This window comes from Pelophylax lessonae (assembly GCF_965119305.1).
Source record: "Pelophylax lessonae genome assembly, chromosome: 2".
Taxonomy (NCBI): domain Eukaryota; kingdom Metazoa; phylum Chordata; class Amphibia; order Anura; family Ranidae; genus Pelophylax; species Pelophylax lessonae.
The window spans coordinates 323,736,170-323,752,391 of NC_138769.1; the positions used below are offsets into that span (position 1 = coordinate 323,736,170).

General features: G+C 46.2%; 1 protein-coding gene and 1 long non-coding RNA gene across 2 annotated transcripts in view; one reads left to right on the forward strand and one right to left on the reverse strand.

Moving 5' to 3' along the window:
- Positions 1-16,222, reverse strand: part of LOC309546218 — a 1,099,142-nt gene that overhangs the window by 125,145 nt on the left and 957,775 nt on the right. The window lies entirely within an intron of this gene.
- The window catches only part of LOC309547337 (arf-GAP with SH3 domain, ANK repeat and PH domain-containing protein 3-like), a 110,458-nt gene that overhangs the window by 64,917 nt on the left and 29,319 nt on the right, over positions 1-16,222 (forward strand). The window contains exons 12-14 of the mRNA XM_082247173.1: positions 790-877; positions 13,167-13,215; positions 13,338-13,498. Coding sequence (XP_082103299.1) covers positions 790-877; positions 13,167-13,215; positions 13,338-13,498 — 298 coding nt within the window. The remainder of the gene's footprint in view (positions 1-789; positions 878-13,166; positions 13,216-13,337; positions 13,499-16,222) is intronic.

The window sequence follows — 16,222 nt, forward strand, 5'->3', positions numbered from 1 at the left end:
AATTAGATAAGAATATTCAAACTAATAAAAAGACTAAAGAAAGCAAGGCGATATTATAATAGAATATAATATAATATAAAATAAAAAAAAAATTAATGTTGACCATCATTTAGCTTAGAATATTCAAACTAATAAAAAGACTAAAGAAAGCAAGGCGATATTATAATATAATATAATATAATATAATAAAATAAAAAAAAAGAATGTTGACCATCATTTAGCTTCAAAAGAGTTTTGGCTAAAGTTCCACTTCTTCAAGGCTGACCATACACTAGTAGATTTTGAAAGGAAGCTATGTGCCAATATTCATATGAACATTCATAAGATAATTCTCAGTACATTTAATGACTTTACGAATGTAATTCGAAAGTACTTCAAAAGTTTATTTGCTTTATCTTTCAACTTTGGAATGAAGGTCATTTCCTAAACAAAAACTTCATACACTGTTAGTAAGTTGTTTGCTCAAGAAAAAATTTTCATTACGCTCCTTTGAATTTTTTTGCGATTAAAAAAATCAAATAAACATTTAAAAAAAATGAAAATGTAAAAATTAGAACAAAGTTCTACTAATGTGTAGCCATCCTAAATTATTTTTATTATTAAAGGGAATTGGGCCACTCCTTGGTAAAGTACAGAGCAACTGGAAGCTGCAATCTCAGATGTCATGTTTTCTAAAAATCCATTTGAATACAGAAATATGTATTTTGCACTACTACATTTCAAGCATGGTATTTGTGCTGTGTGTTCTTGCATATTTTGATTGCATTTTATGCTTTTTGTTGTATTTAGATTAACCGGCCTCCAGCGAAAATTAAATTACTGACTTGCCAGGTGCGGCCGAATCCAGAAGACAAGCGCAGCTTCTTTTTAATCACACGTGAGTTGTGGAGAGACAGATTGTCCACGTAGACATGTTTAGACCTGTGAGAAAAGCTAAACATTTCTTGTAAGCTACAGGAAAAGTTGTTTTTATTCTGCTAGAAGAAGAGCGCACTCCCATACTAAAGAAGAATTCCAGGTATGATATATTTTTACATAGTTACATTGATCCAGCTTGGACCAATATAACTATGTATATACACTATATTGTCAAAAGTATTGGGACACCTGCCTTTACACGCACATGAACTTTAATGGCATCCCAGTTTTAGTCCGTAGGGTTCAATATGGTGTTGGCCCACCTTCTGCAACTATAACAGCTTCAACTCTTCATCCCAAAGGTGTTCTATCCGGTCAGGCCAGTTAGAAGACTGCGAGCCAGGCCTTCTGGTCCAGCATCAGTGCCTGACCTCACAAATGCACTTCTCGAAGAATGGTCAAATGTTCACATAGACACACTCCTGGTGGACAGCCTTCCCAGAAGAGTTGAAGCTGTTATAGCTGCAAAGGGTGGGCCAACTCAATATTAAACCCTACGGACTAAGACATGTGTATGTAAAGCCAGGCGTCCCAATACTTTTGACTATATATATATATATATATATATATATATAGCTGATGCCCCTGAAAGCTGGAACTCACTTTCCATTTCCTGAATGAAAGCAAATATTTCTCTGATTTGATGAGATGGAGATGTTACGTCACCATTTCACTTCTCCACCTCATCCAATCAGAGAATGCTTTCGTTCATTCAGAAAATGCAAAGCTTTCTCTGAATGGTGCCTGTTCATGATGCATCAGGCCAGCCGCTCACCACGAGACCCGGACATTATTCAAATTCAAGCCAGTTGCTGAACTGGCCAAAATTGGCTTAGTGGGTGGCCCTGAGGCTGTCGGCCACCTCCCATCTGACATCTCCCAAAAAATGAAAGAAGCTAGGGCAGAAAATTGTCAGCCAACAATGTCTGCCTCTAATCTGATACAACCGTTGTATATTAACAGCTGGTGGAGCCAGATGTTGGAATACAATAGCAGCAGCGGGAGATTCGTCCATCCAAGCTGTGAAGTCTGTTTGTAGGAATCTGTTCTTTCTGTTCAGCCTGCATGCTGAAGGAAAAAGATCTCTATTTGTATGGCCAGCTGTAGAGGAAGGTGAATATGTGCAGCTTTGGAGGGTGGTAGTAAAGTGAACCTGTTTGCTTTGCCCTGCCTTGGAATATCTCAGGTTCATTATAATTAGTGTTGTGTATACAGCTGTTTATGGTCCTTTCTGCTGTCTCTTCTTCCTAACACAGCAATCCTTTATAGCAGGGGTCTCCAAACTTTCTAAAAAAAGGGCCTCTTTACTGTCATTCAGACCTTCGGGGGGCCGGACTGTGGCCAGTGGGAGTAGAAAACATCCCGGTGTCAGTGGGAGAAATAGTGCCCCATGTTTGGTATTAGGAGAGGAATAGTGCCCCATCATTGGTATCAGTGAGAGGTATAGTGTCTCCCATGATTGGTATAAATAGGAGAAATAGTGCCCCATTATTGGTAACAGTGGGAGAAATAGTGCCCCATCATTGGTATCAGTGAGAGGTATTGTGTCTCCCATGATTGGTATCAATGGGAGAAATAGTGCCCCATCATTGGTATCAGTAAGAGGTATAGTGTCTCCCATGATTAGTATCAATGGGAGAAATAGTGCCCCATCATTGGTATCAGTGAAAGCTATAGTGTCTCCCATGATTGGTATCAATGGGAGAAATAGTGCCCGATCATTGGTATCAGTGAAAGGTATAGTGTCTCCCATGATTGGTATCAATGGGAGAAATAGTGCCCCATCATTGGTATCAGTGAAAGGTATAGTGTCTCCCATGATTGGTATCAATGGGGGAAATAGGGCCCCATCATTGGTATCACTGAGAGGTATAGTGTCTCCCATGATTGGTATCAATGGGAGAAATAGTGCCCGATCATTGGTATCAGTGAAAGGTATAGTGTCTCCCATGATTGGTATCAATGGGAGAAATAGTGCCCCATCATTGGTATCAGTGAAAGGTATAGTGTCTCCCATGATTGGTATCAATGGGGGAAATAGGGCCCCATCATTGGTATCACTGAGAGGTATAGTGTCTCCCATGATTGGTATCAATGGGAGAAGTAGGGCCCCATCATTGGTATCAGTGAGGGGTATAGTGTCTCCCATGATTGGTATCAATGGGAGGAATAGTGCCCCATTGTTGGTGTCGGTAGGAGCAATAGTGCCCATCTTGGTGTTAGTGAGGGGGGTTAGTAACTCATTATTGGCGTTAGTAAAAGCAATAATACCCCATTGTTGGCGTAATTGGAAGGAATAGTGCCCCAAGGGCCGAATAAAGGCAAGCAAAGGGCAGCATCTGGCTCCTGGTCCACAGTTTGGAGACCACTGCTCTATAGTGTGTCGACACAAAGTGATGGAAATGTTCAGAGCCTCATGCACAAAGGACATAAAAAATGCTGTTTTCACATGCGTTTGACCTTTTTTTTTTTCCTTCCTGTCTCTAAACACCTTTCTATGTTACCGTATATGGGAGATTTACTAAAACTGGTACACACACAATCTAGTGCAGCTGTGCATAGTAACCAAGCAGCTTCTAGTTTTTATTGTCAAAGCTTACTTGAGCAAGCTGAAGTTAGAATCTGATTGGTTACTATGCCCAGTTGTACCAGATTCTGTGTGCACTGGTTTTAATAAATCTTCTCTTATGTGTCTATGCACGCATTGGTGTTTACAGGCATTTAGAGGTAGGAGCATTTAGAGGCAAAAAAAAAAAAACCTTGTACGTTCAGAAGAGGAGCGTTTGGGTGCATAAATGCGCTTTAATGCTAGACATGTTTAGGTATGTTTGCACGTTAATGCACTTCAATGAGTAAAATAAATTAATATTATGGTCGAGGATATTAGAATATTACTAGAAAGCATTACCACCAAATGCGCAAACGTGCGACTTTTAAGCTGTGTTTTCCTTCCCTGTGTTTTCCTTCCCTATTTTTTAAGCTGTGTTTTCCTTCCCTGCAGCAAAGCCGTCTTTGGGAAAAAAAAACGTTGTGTGTGCATGAGCCTTAATAAACACAACCACCAGAGTTATTTAATGCATGCCATTCAACTGCTTTGTTGTAGGGGTGTCAAACTCAATTTTATTTCAGGCCACATCAGCAGTATGGTTGCCCTCAAAAAGCTTGTTGTATCTGAAGTGTGCTACGTACAGAGTGCAGAGCTCAGGAGTGCGTTAGGTACAGAGTGCAGAGCTCAGGAGTGCGTTAGGTACAGAGTGCAGAGCTCAGGAGTGCGTTAGGTACAGAGTGCAGAGCTCAGGAGTGCGTTAGGTACAGAGTGCAGAGCTCAGGAGTGCGTTAGGTACAGAGTGCAGAGCTCAGGAGTGCATTAGGTACAGAGTGCAGAGTTTAGGTGCGTTAGGTACAGAGTGCAGAGTTCAGGAGTGCGTTAGGTACAGAGTGCAGAGCTCAGGAGTGCGTTAGGTACAGAGTGCAGAGTTCAGGAGTGCGTTACGTGCAGAGTGTAGTTTCAGGGGTGTCCTATGCACAGAGTATTCTACATACAGAGAGCAGAGTTCAGGGGTGCGCTGTGGACAGAGTGCAGGGTTTTCAGGTGTGCTTTGCACAGTGTGCAAAACCAGCCTCCCCCTTCCTTCCTACCTTTCCTTGTTACTACTCCCTATGTAGCCGGCTCTAGTCCTGCCCTATGTAGGTAGCTCTCCCTACTACCTGTGTATTTGGCTCTGTTATACCTCCCTGTGTAGATGTCGCTGCCTTGCAGGGAGATCGTTCTCGCTCTTACATGCTGAAGAGCTGTCTGCGCTGTGAGAGATCTGTTACATTCGGAAGCCGCTGAAAGCAAAGCTGTCCCTTGTAAACACAAAAGGCTTCTGTGTTTACAAGTGACAGCAGGGAGCAGGAGCAGAGGGTGAAAGCCTGAGGTGGTGGAATGGGGATCCACCAAGTATCGGCAGCAAAACTGGGTGGGAGGGCCACATGACAAAGCCTAGTGGGCCTTGTATTTGACATATATGGCTTAGTGTGTTTCGTTTGGTTAATGGCAATATTATACAGTAGCTTTAGTTTCTACCTCTGTGTCAAAGCTATATTCCTAGGAATGTGAAAGATCCTCGGAACATGAACACTTCTCACCCAAATCTCAGGTTTGGACTTGGCTAGACAGTCCTGGCATTTAATGCCTCCTCCACATTGTACCAAACCTGATGGAGAAGTAGTGTTTATGTACTACCACCATTGTCAATTTAATACCATTACTGGACTCAGTATGTGCATTTGGCTAATGAAACCAGTTATCTTGACAAATGCCAGAACTGATAGGTGACAGACATAATCAACAAGAATGACTGCAAAGCTGAATGTAGCTGTCATTGTAATAGTGGAATCTGTACTGTTCGGGATATGGGAGGCATTCTGCTGCAATACTGTACCTTTAATATCTAGCCTAAAGTCAATCTGAACTTCCAATAAATAATCATTTTTACTTGTGCCAGCAGCCTTTGAAAGTAACACCAGTATGATTGGTTACAGAAATGATATCCTGTTTCTTGTAATACTACCTGCAGCCTCTTGGCTCTGAGTATATCTCTGAAATATCCTCTCCCAGCAGATGATTGGCTCATTCAGCTCAATACAGAGCTGGTCTCCCATCTCCCAACAGCACCCTCTAGTGGTGACCACGAAATGCTAGACTCAGCTACTGGAAACAAGAAATTTCTTTAGAACAAGTATCATATTGGTGTTTCTCTTACGTCCTCTGACAGTCGCCGCCTCCTCTAAGTCCTCACTGATGGGTATTGTCTTCCTATCCGCAGGAATAGCTAGGCATATAGACTTAGTCCAAAGACAAAAGGCATTAGCATATACACACCCACGGGGGCTGTCCCATCCGGTCAATACCCCCCCTGCATCACCACTCCCAACTCAGTTTTAATTTGCCTAGCGTCAGGAATAGTCAGGCTACCTTGTGCTGGGGCTTCAGTCTCAGCCTTCCTATATCTTTTATTTGACTTTCTTTTTAAATGTCAGTTTTTTTCTCTCACTTTACTAGCTGTTCATTTTGTCAGCATTAGTGTTAGTTTATTCTTCGGATTAAGAAGGATCATGCGGTGCTGGGATTCGGACTGGCCGCCCTGGTTTTCCAGGGCACAGAGGGTCAGATGGACCCCCAGCCCGCCATCGAGCGTTCAGCTATGGTTCACCCTGGCATTAAGAACGACCCATCCCTGTTCGCTGCAGGGATGCAGCCGTGAGGTGGCTACCTCACAGGACTCGTCTGCGCTGCTGCAGCGTCATGTCCCTGGCTCACGGCACTCCCTGTCAGATGAGGACAGAGGTTTATCCGTGCATGGAGGCTCCCCACGCCATCGGGTACAGGTAATACTTTCTGTGTGGGGCCTTCTGTCTGGGGTGGCAGTCTGTGTTGCTGTGTGTCCCCATGTCTGTGCCTGTGTGACTCCCTGTACGATCCCTGCGGGGTTCGCTTTGTGCAGATCTGTATGTTTTGCTGGGGGTCCCTGTGTCACCTTAGGTGCTTGTTTGGGGGTACAGACTTGTGTGTGGTGCGGCGGCCGCTGCGGGGGTTATTTCGTGCGGTCCGCCATGTTTTTACTATGCACACGTGTATGGCCCCTCTGGCGCGAGTATACAGCTCATTTTGGCGCCTTCCGCCGCCATTTTGTGGGCGGTAGAACGATCGGTTCGGCCGCATGTCGGCGGCCATCTTGGCGTAGCCTCCTATGCACCCCTATGGGGCAGCCATTTTCCCTGGGGTCTGGCTTATAGCAGCATTTCCTTTTCCTCACAGGCAGCAAGGACACAGGTAGCAACGATCTGCAGGCTCTGCAGTTTATCTCTTTCAGTCTTCTTCTGCATACTGCTTCTGGCTCAGTTTCTTTTCTCCTTTTGGGGGTCTTCATAGCTGTGACAGTAGCGGTGGGCTGCGCACTCCGCAGCGCTATTTAAAGGGACAGTACACTACTTTTTTGCACTGTACTTTTTTCATAACTTGAGCCATGGATTCTCAGGAAAGCAAGTTTCCTCCAGCTTTAGTGGGGGGCCTCAGTTCTCCTGTGGCCCCGCTGCGACCTGATCTGGCTGCTGTAGTTGCGACTTTAGTGGCAAATATGGAAATGCTGATGTCTGAACGGGCTGCGAGAAAACGGCCCAGGCTGTCTCTCTCTTCTGATTCAGATGGGGATATGGCTGCTGCTGCTGCTGCGAGCGTGCCCTTTTCAGGGTCCCGCTCATCCTTAGACCCCCCCGGGGTCTGAGGGGGAGGCTGAAGTGGAGGGTGTTGATACATCCTCCCAAGGGTCACCTGAAGAACGGGCGACCATGGATGAGTTGATTATTTCGGTTAAGGATACCTTACATTTGGAGGATGAGCCCAGTCCTCCGGGCGTTGTGTCCTTGTTTGGGATGCACAGGACCCGCAAGTCTGTGCAGGTTTTCCCCTGCCCAGCAGAATTTCATTACACTGTTAATGAAATGTGGCGCACGTTAAAACGTCCATTCCTGGTACCTAGTCGGTTCAAATTGCTTTATCCTTTTGCGCCGGCTACGGAATCACGATGGTGTGTGCCTCCACAGGTAGATCACACTGTGGCCGTGCTGAACAAGGCTACCTTGGTTCCTACTGAGGATACCCCAGTTTTCCGGGATCCCACGGACCGGCGGTTGGAGTCTCTAGCCCGCCATTCCTATACGGTGGCGGGTTCGTTGCTCAAACCGGTTTTCGCGTCCGTTATGGTGGCTCAGGCGGTGGCTGATTGGATTAAGGTGCTTAGAAGCAACCTAGTGTCTGATGACGTGCCGCCTGCACGACTGGAAATGGTGGACCAGATCCATCAAGGAGTCATGTATCTGTGTGATGCAGCCCTGAATGAGGCCCCCTTGGTGGCTCGCCTCTCGAGTGTCGCGGTACTTAACCGGCGACTGATAAGGCTGAAGACCGGCAATGCCGGCTCGGCGGGACACTCCGCCTCTGCCTGAAGGGGCGCCCTTACCCGTTTCTGGGGTGGGGGGACGTTTGCGCGGTTTCCTCCAGCCTTGACTGCTCCGGATCTCGGACAGGTGGGTCCAGGAAATCGTTCGATCAGGTTACAAGATCGAATTCCTTTCCAGGCCGGCGGGCAGATTCTTTCCCTCCAATCTCCATCTGCTTCCGAGGCGTTTGCAGGACTTGCATCAAGCGGTGCAGGACCTGCTTGCTCAGGGGGTGATTGTCCCGGTGCCTCCTCGGGACAAGTTTCGGGGGTTCTATTCTAATCTGTTCACTGTGCCCAGGAAGGAGGGCAAAGTGCGTCCTATTCTGGACCTGAAAGCACTGAACCGCTTGGTGCGTGTTCGGAACTTTCGAATGGAGTCTCTCCGTTCGGTAGTGGCCTCCTTGAGTCCAGGAGAGTTCCTAGCTTCGATAGATCTGAAGGATGCGTACCTGCACATCCCCATTTACGAGGGTCATCAGCGGTACCTTCGGTTCGCTATCGCAGAGGACCACTACCAACTTGTGGCGTTACTGTTCGGTCTCGCTTCGGCACCCAGGGTGTTTACCAAGGTGTTGGCACCGGTTCTGGGCCTGCTGCGGGGCCAGGGCATTGCGGTCCTGGGGTACCTGGACGATCTGCTTCTGAGATCGCGTGCCAATCAGGACCTTGTGCGCGATCTGTCCATCACAGTACAGACGCTCCAGGAGTTCGGGTGGACCATCAACGTTCAAAAATCAGCGTTGTCTCCGTCGCTTCGCCTTCCCTATCTGGGAATGGTTCTGGACTCTGCTCAGGCAAAGGTATTCTTGCCAGAGGACAAGCTCCGGACTTTGCGGGACGAAATCTGGTCCCTCAGGGACAATCCGTCCTCGTCACTCAGGACCTGCATGCGGGGCTTGGGGTTGATGGTGTCGGCCTTCGAGGCCATTCCCTTTGCCCAGTTCCACACGCGGGCTCTCCAGACGGAGATCCTGGCCAGGTGGGACAGACTTCCTCAGTCCTTGGATCTGGATGTCTCCTTGAGTCGCCGGACCAGATTGGCTCTTCTGTGGTGGATCCAGTCCCCGTCGGTGGCGGAAGGCAAGTCCTTCCGCCCGTTGGTGTGGACGGTGATTACCACGGACGCCAGCCTGTCGGGCTGGGGTGGAGTCCTGGGCAACCTGTCTGCCCAGGGCACTTGGTCGGAGGAGGAATCCTCCCTCCCGATAAATGTGCTGGAACTACGAGCGATAAAACTCTGTCTCTTCCAGTGGTCGGACCGTCTCCAGGGCCTGCCTGTTCGCGTACAGGCGGACAATGCTACCGCGGTGGCTTACATCAACCACCAGGGGGGCACCAGGAGTGCTCGAGCAGCCCGGGAGGTGACCGACATTCTGTCTTGGGCCGAGACTCATGTCCCGGCGATTTCGGCAGTTCACATTCCGGGTGTGGAGAATTGGCAGGCAGACTATCTGAGCCGCCAGACCCTGGACCAGGGGGAATGGTCCCTACACCCGGAGGTCTTTCAGATGCTGTGTGCGAAGTGGGGATCCCCAGACGTGGATCTGTTCGCATCCCGGCTAAATCGAAAGGTGGGAAGGTTCGTGGCAAGAACGCGCGATCCGTTGGCGGACGCCTCAGATGCGTTGGTGGCCCCTTGGCATCAGTATCGTCTGATGTACGCCTTTCCTCCGATTCAGTTACTATCCCGGTTCCTTCGCAGATTAGTCTCGGAACCGCACATGGTGATTCTGGTGGCGCCGGACTGGCCTCGCCGGTCTTGGTACGCCGACGTTGTTCACCTGGCAGTGGCGCCTCTGTGGCGTCTGCCTCTGCGGGAAGATCTCCTGTCTCAAGGTCCGATCTTCCATCCTGCTTCACAGTCGCTGGCTTTACGGCCTGGCTGTTGAGACCCAGGTCTTGAAGGACAAGGGTCTATCTCCTGAGGTTATTCCTACCCTGATCAAGGCTAGAAAATCCTCCTCTGGTAAGATTTATTACCGTACCTGGAAAGCCTATTTCGCCTGGTGTGAGTCCAGGGGGTTCTCCCCTCGTTCTTACTCGGTGTCGAGAATTTTGGCTTTCCTCCAGTCTGGAGTGGATCAGCGCCTGGCGCTGGCCACGATAAAGGGCCAAGTGTCTGCACTGGCTGTTCTTTTCCAACGCCCTCTGGCGTCTCGTTCTTTGGTGCGCACCTTCATTCAAGGTGTGCGACATCTGGCTCCTCCCAGGAAGGAACCTTTACCTCCATGGGACTTGAACTTGGTTCTGTCCGCATTACAGCGTGCTCCCTTTGAAAACATCAGGGAGATATCGTTGCCTCTGCTGTCTAAGAAGGTTGCTTTTTTAGTGGCGATCACTTCGGCTCGCAGGGTGTCGGAGCTGGCGGCGTTGTCTTGTCGCTCCCCTTACTTGATCATTCACGAGGATAAGGTGGTTTTGCGGCCACCCCCATCCTTTCTTCTCAAGGTGATCTCTGAATTTCACCTTAATGAGGACATTGTTCTGCCTTCTCTTTGTACGAAGCCTAAGCATCCAAAGGAGATTGCTTTGCATTCCTTGGATGTTGTCAGGGCGATCAGGGTTTACCTGTCGTCTACGAAATCCTTTCGGAAGACGGATTCCCTCTTTGTCCTTCCTGAGGGACCTCGGAAGGGCATGGCTGCGTCCGTAGCAACTATTGCCAAATGGATCAGACAGACCATTGAGCAGGCTTACGCCTTGAAGGAACGGGTTCCGCCCTTCCCTGTTAAGGCGCACTCTACCAGGTCTTTGATTGCATCTTGGGCCTATTGGCATCGGGCCTCGGTGGCCCAGGTGTGCAAGGCGGCGACTTGGTCGTCGGTGCACACTTTTTCCAAGTTCTACAAAGTAGACGTTCTGGCATCAGCCGATGCTTCTTTTGGCCGCAAAGTTCTCAGTGCGGCTGTGCCATGATGGACCCTTGATTTTTTTCTCTGGGTCCCTGGCTGTTGGCATTTGCTTTCCTGGGCTGTTGCTCCTGTTGAGTGTTGTTTTTTCTGTTGCCCAGTTGGTTCTTACGGTGCATGTAAGATTCCTTTCTCTGTTGTGGGTACTGCGTTGCCTTTTCTACGGTTGCGTCTCCCACCCCTCATGTCTATACTGCTTTGGGACATCCCATCAGTGAGGACTTAGAGGAGGCGGCGACTGTCGGAGGACATAAGAGAAAACTGAATTTTTGTAAAATCTTACCTGTAAAATTCCTTTCTCTGAGTCCTCCGACAGTCGCCGCCCCGCCCCTCTTTTGGGGTTCTTATTGCCTACTGCTATGCTACCAAACTGAGTTGGGAGTGGTAATGCAGGGGGGGTATTGACCGGATGGGACAGCCCCCGTGGGTGTGTATATGCTAATGCCTTTTGTCTTTGGACTAAGTCTATATGCCTAACTGTTCCTGCGGATAGGAAGACAATACCCATCTGTGAGGACTTAGAGGAGGCGGCGACTGTCGGAGGACTCAGAGAAAGGAAGTTTACAGGTAAGATTTTACAAAAATTCTGTTTTTTCATAGGCTAGAGACACAAGTATAAATGTACAGTGCATCTGCAAAGTATTCACAGTGCTCCACTTTTTCCACATTTTGTTATGTTACAGCCTTATTTCAAAAAGGATTAAATTCATTATTTTCCTTAAAATTCTACAAACAATGACAACGTGAAAGACGTCTGTTTGAAATCTTTGCAAATGTATTAAAAAAATAAAAAAACGAAAAAAATGCCATGTACATAAGTATTCACAGCCTTTGCCATGACACTCAAAATTGAGTTCAGGTGCATCCTGTTTTCACTGATCATCCTTGAGATGTTTCTACAACTTGAATTGAGTCCACCTGTGGTAAATTCAGTTGATTGGACATGATTTGGAAAGGTCCCACAGTTAAAAGTGCATGTCAGAGCACAAACCAAGCCATGAAGTCCAAGGAATTGTCTGTAGACCTCCGAGACAGGGTTGTATGGATCTGGGGAAGGGTACAGAAACATTTCTGCAGCATTGAAGGTCCCAATGAGCACAGTGGCCTCCATCATCCGTAAACGGAAGAAGTTTGGTACCACCAGGACTATTCCTAGAGCGGGCCGCCTGGCCAAACTGAGCGAATGGGGGAGAAGGGCCTTAGTCTGAGAAGTGACCAAGAACATATTAATCACTCTGATAGAGCGCCAGCATTTCTCTGTGGAGAGAGGAGAACCTTCCAGAAGAACAACCATCTCTGCAGCATGCCACCAATCAGGCCTGTATGGTAGAGTGGCCAGACAGTAGCCACTCCTCAGTTAAAGACACATGACAACCCGCCTGGAGTTTGCCAAAAGGCACCGGAATGACTCTTAGACCATGAGAAACAAAATTATCTGGTCTGATGAAATAAAGATTGAACTCTTTGGCCTGTGTCATGTCTGGAGGAAACCAGGCACCACTCATCACCTGGCCAATACCATCCCTACAGTGAAGCATGGTGGTGACAGCATCATGCTGTGGGGATGTTTTTCAGCAGCAGGAACTGGGAGACTAGTCAGGATTGAGGGAAAGATGAATACCTCAATGTACAGCGACATCCTTGATGAAAACCTGCCCAGATCCCTCTGGACCTCAGACTGGGGTGAAGGTTCATCTTCCAATAGGACAATGACCCTAAGCGCACAAAGGAGTGGCTACAGGACAACTTTGTGAATGTCCTTGAGTGGTACAGACAGAGCCCAGACTTGAACCCAATTGAATATCTCTGGAGAGATCTGAAAATGACTGTGCACCAACGCTCCCCATCCAACCTGATGGAGCTTGAGAGGTCCTGCAAAGAAGGAGAGAAACTTCCCAACAATGGGTGTGCCAAGCTTGTAGCATCATACTCAAAAATAATTGAGGCTGTAATTGGTGCCAAAGGTGTGAATACTTATGTACATGGGTTTTTTTCATTTTTTATTTTTAATAAATTTGCTAAGATTTTAAACAAACTTCTTTCACGTTGGCATTATGGTGTATTGTTTGTATAATTTTGAGGAAAATAATGAATTTATTCAATTTTGGAATAAGGTTGTAACATAACAAAATATTGAAAAAGGGAAGCGCTGCAACTACTTTCCGGATGCACTGTATAATATTTAGTGATAGTAACAGCGATTGATCTGATATTTATTATACAGAGATTGTTTGGTCAGATTGTAATAAATATGGTGAGCCTTACAGTGATTTTTTATTTTTAGTATTAGTTGAAAACATCTTCAGAATTGTATGAATAAATAAACCTAAAGCACCTGTGTCTGCACTTTTAGATAACAGAACTTATCACTTTCAAGCTGAGGATGAATCCGAGGCATTCGTGTGAGTATTAACAGATCTATTTTTCTTCTAATTCCTCTTCTTCTGCTTTGTATTCAGCCATGAGTGGTCCATTCATTAATTTTTCTTTTTTACAAACTCTTTTTTTTATGTTATTTGTGAAGGTGGATATCTGTACTGCAGAACAGTAAGGATGAATCACTGAATGCAGCCTTTGGTGGGGATGGAAGCTCCAGTGACAGCTCCCAGCAACTAACAAAGCAGATCATTAATGAGATCAGGTCCATACCTGGAAATCAAACGTGCTGTGACTGCGGAGCCCCTGGTGAGCTTTATTAATCACTTCCGCTCTCATACCTTTATACCCCTTATGGACTTGAGCAATTTTTACATTTCCACTATGGGCCTCTTTATTCAGCTATAGCTTTGCCATTACTTAGGAAAACAAAAAATACGTACATACATGTTTTTTAGGCGACAAACTTTGCCTTTGTTTGGCCATGGTGTATTGCAGAATTTTTTTTTATGTTGTAAAGACAGAAAAAACAAATTTTTTCCATTTTGACTAGTGTTAGGCTGGTCATACTTTATACAATTTTCTTATACAATTTTCCTTTAAATTTACCAAAACCATAAAATGAGGTCAAACCTAAACACTTTCAATTTGTACACAATCAGGCAGGCCCTTGCACTAAAACGTTGAAGGTAAATCTCAAGGAAGTTGAATAAAAAAATTGTATAATGTATGGCCAGCTTATTATTTAAAATAAGCCGTGGTACAGTAAATAGAAAGTATGCCTTTTATTATATAACTTATCCCACTTAAAATGGCACTAAAATGATGTTTCTGGAGCATGGCCAATATATTTGCAAATGAAAAATGGGTCTTTTTTTTTTTTTTTTAATTATGCACCTTTGTTTTTATGCAACACTGAAAAAAAAAAAAATGAGCGTTAATGAAAAAAAAAAAAAAAAGTTGAAATATTAATGGTAAAAAAAAAACAGCAGAAATATAATAGCTATATAATATAGCTATTATATTAATATTATTATAATATATATATAATATAAAAGGAGAGAAGGGGAGGAATGAGTTTATCAGGGATGATTTGGGATAACTAATGCCTCGTTTCCACTGAGCGGAACGGTTTGGGTCGGTACAGTTTGGAAAGGTTAGAATGGTCCGGCCTATTCAGGTGAGCGTTTCGACTGCAAGTCGGACCACCAGCGGCCATGTGGGGTTTACACCAAATGCCTTTTGACGTGAGCATTGAGGTTTTCCTGTCCGCCAATCAGTGGAATGTATCGTGTGACGCCAGTAGCTCCGCCCCAACCGTACCGTACCATTTCCTATGGCCCTACATCTGAAGGAGGAACAGGAATGGTGCGGTTTGGTTAGTTGTATGGGCCACTTTCATAATGGAAACACTCAAAAATGCCTTTTGACGTGAGCATTGAGGTTTTCCTGTCCGCCAATCAGTGGAATGTATTGTGTGACGCCAGTAGCTCCGCCCCAACCGTACCGTACCATTTCCTATGGCCCTACATCTGAAGGAGGACCAGGAATGGTGCGGTTTGGTTCAGTTGTATGGGCCACTTTCATAATGGAAACACTCAAAAATGCCTTTTGACGTGAGCATTGAGGTTTTCCTGTCCGCCAATCAGTGGAATGTATCGTGTGACGCCAGTAGCTCCGCCCCAACCATACCGTACCATTTCCTATGGCCCTACATCTGAAGGAGGACCAGGAATGGTGCAATTTGGTTCAGTTGTATGGGCCACTTTCATAATGGAAACACTCAAAAATGCCTTTTGACGTGAGCATTGAGGTTTTCCTGTCCGCCAATCAGTGGAATGTATCGTGTGACGCCAGTAGCTCCGCCCCAACCATACCGTACCATTTCCTATGGCCCTACATCTGAAGGAGGACCAGGAATGGTGCAATTTGGTTCAGTTGTATGGGCCACTTTCATAATGGAAACACTCAAATTAGCGTACCGTACTGAACCGACCCAAACCGATCCGCTCAGTGGAAACGAGGCAATAGGGTAATGGGGGGGGGGGGGGGGGGGGTTGAATAGGAACACATACTTTTTTATTTATACTTGTAAGGTTTCTTTAAAGCGTTACTAAACTCAGGACCCTGCATTCACCATATATGGTCCCCCCACAGAACATGGAAATGCAATCATTTTAGTAGATGTAAGCTGATAAATACCTTTTCTCATCAGCAGTATATAGCAGTTTTTGTGTCTTGGTAAAGCTTGTAGGAGGATTTTTTTTCTCCCCTGATCCTCTGTTTGGACATGTCTGGACAGTGCTGATTGGCCCTGTGCGATCACATGCACTATCCCAAGAAAAAAAAAAACTCTCTAGCAATACACACCAAACGGAGCATGTGCAGCCTGTCTCCTGGCTCTTTAAATATCAGTTTTTTTGGAGATAATGGAAGAAGAGGAGGATCAGAGAGACAGGATCAAACAGCCTTTATACACAATGCAAAGGATTAACCCCTTAGGTTTCACAGTGAGCATACGAAGCATGCTTTACTGCATACACACTCTAATTTTACTGTTGTGCGTTTAGTAACACTTTAAAATAATTGTAAAGTCCTGTTTTTTTTGTTTTTTGCGTTTTTTTTTTTTAAATATCGAACATGTTATACTTATCCTCTCTGTGCAGTTGGTTTTGCACAGGGTGGCCCAGATCCTCTCTTCTTGGGTTCCTCCTCTGTGCTCCTGGCCCCTTCCTCCTGTTGAGTGCCCCCACAGCATGCAGCTTGAGCCAAGTCACAGCTCCCTGTGTCGACTCAGACATGGAGCCGCGACCTGGCCTCGCCCCCTATCTCTCCTGATTGGCTGACTGACTTTGTTTGACAGCAGCGGGAGCAAATTGCACCGTGCTGCTGTCTCAGCCAATGAGGAAAGAAGTCCCGGGCAGCTGAGAAACTCCTGCAACATCGCTGCATAAATATGGGCTCAGGTATGTATGAGGGGGGCTGCTGTACACAGAAGTTTTTTTTTTATCCTAATGCATAGAATGCAGTAAG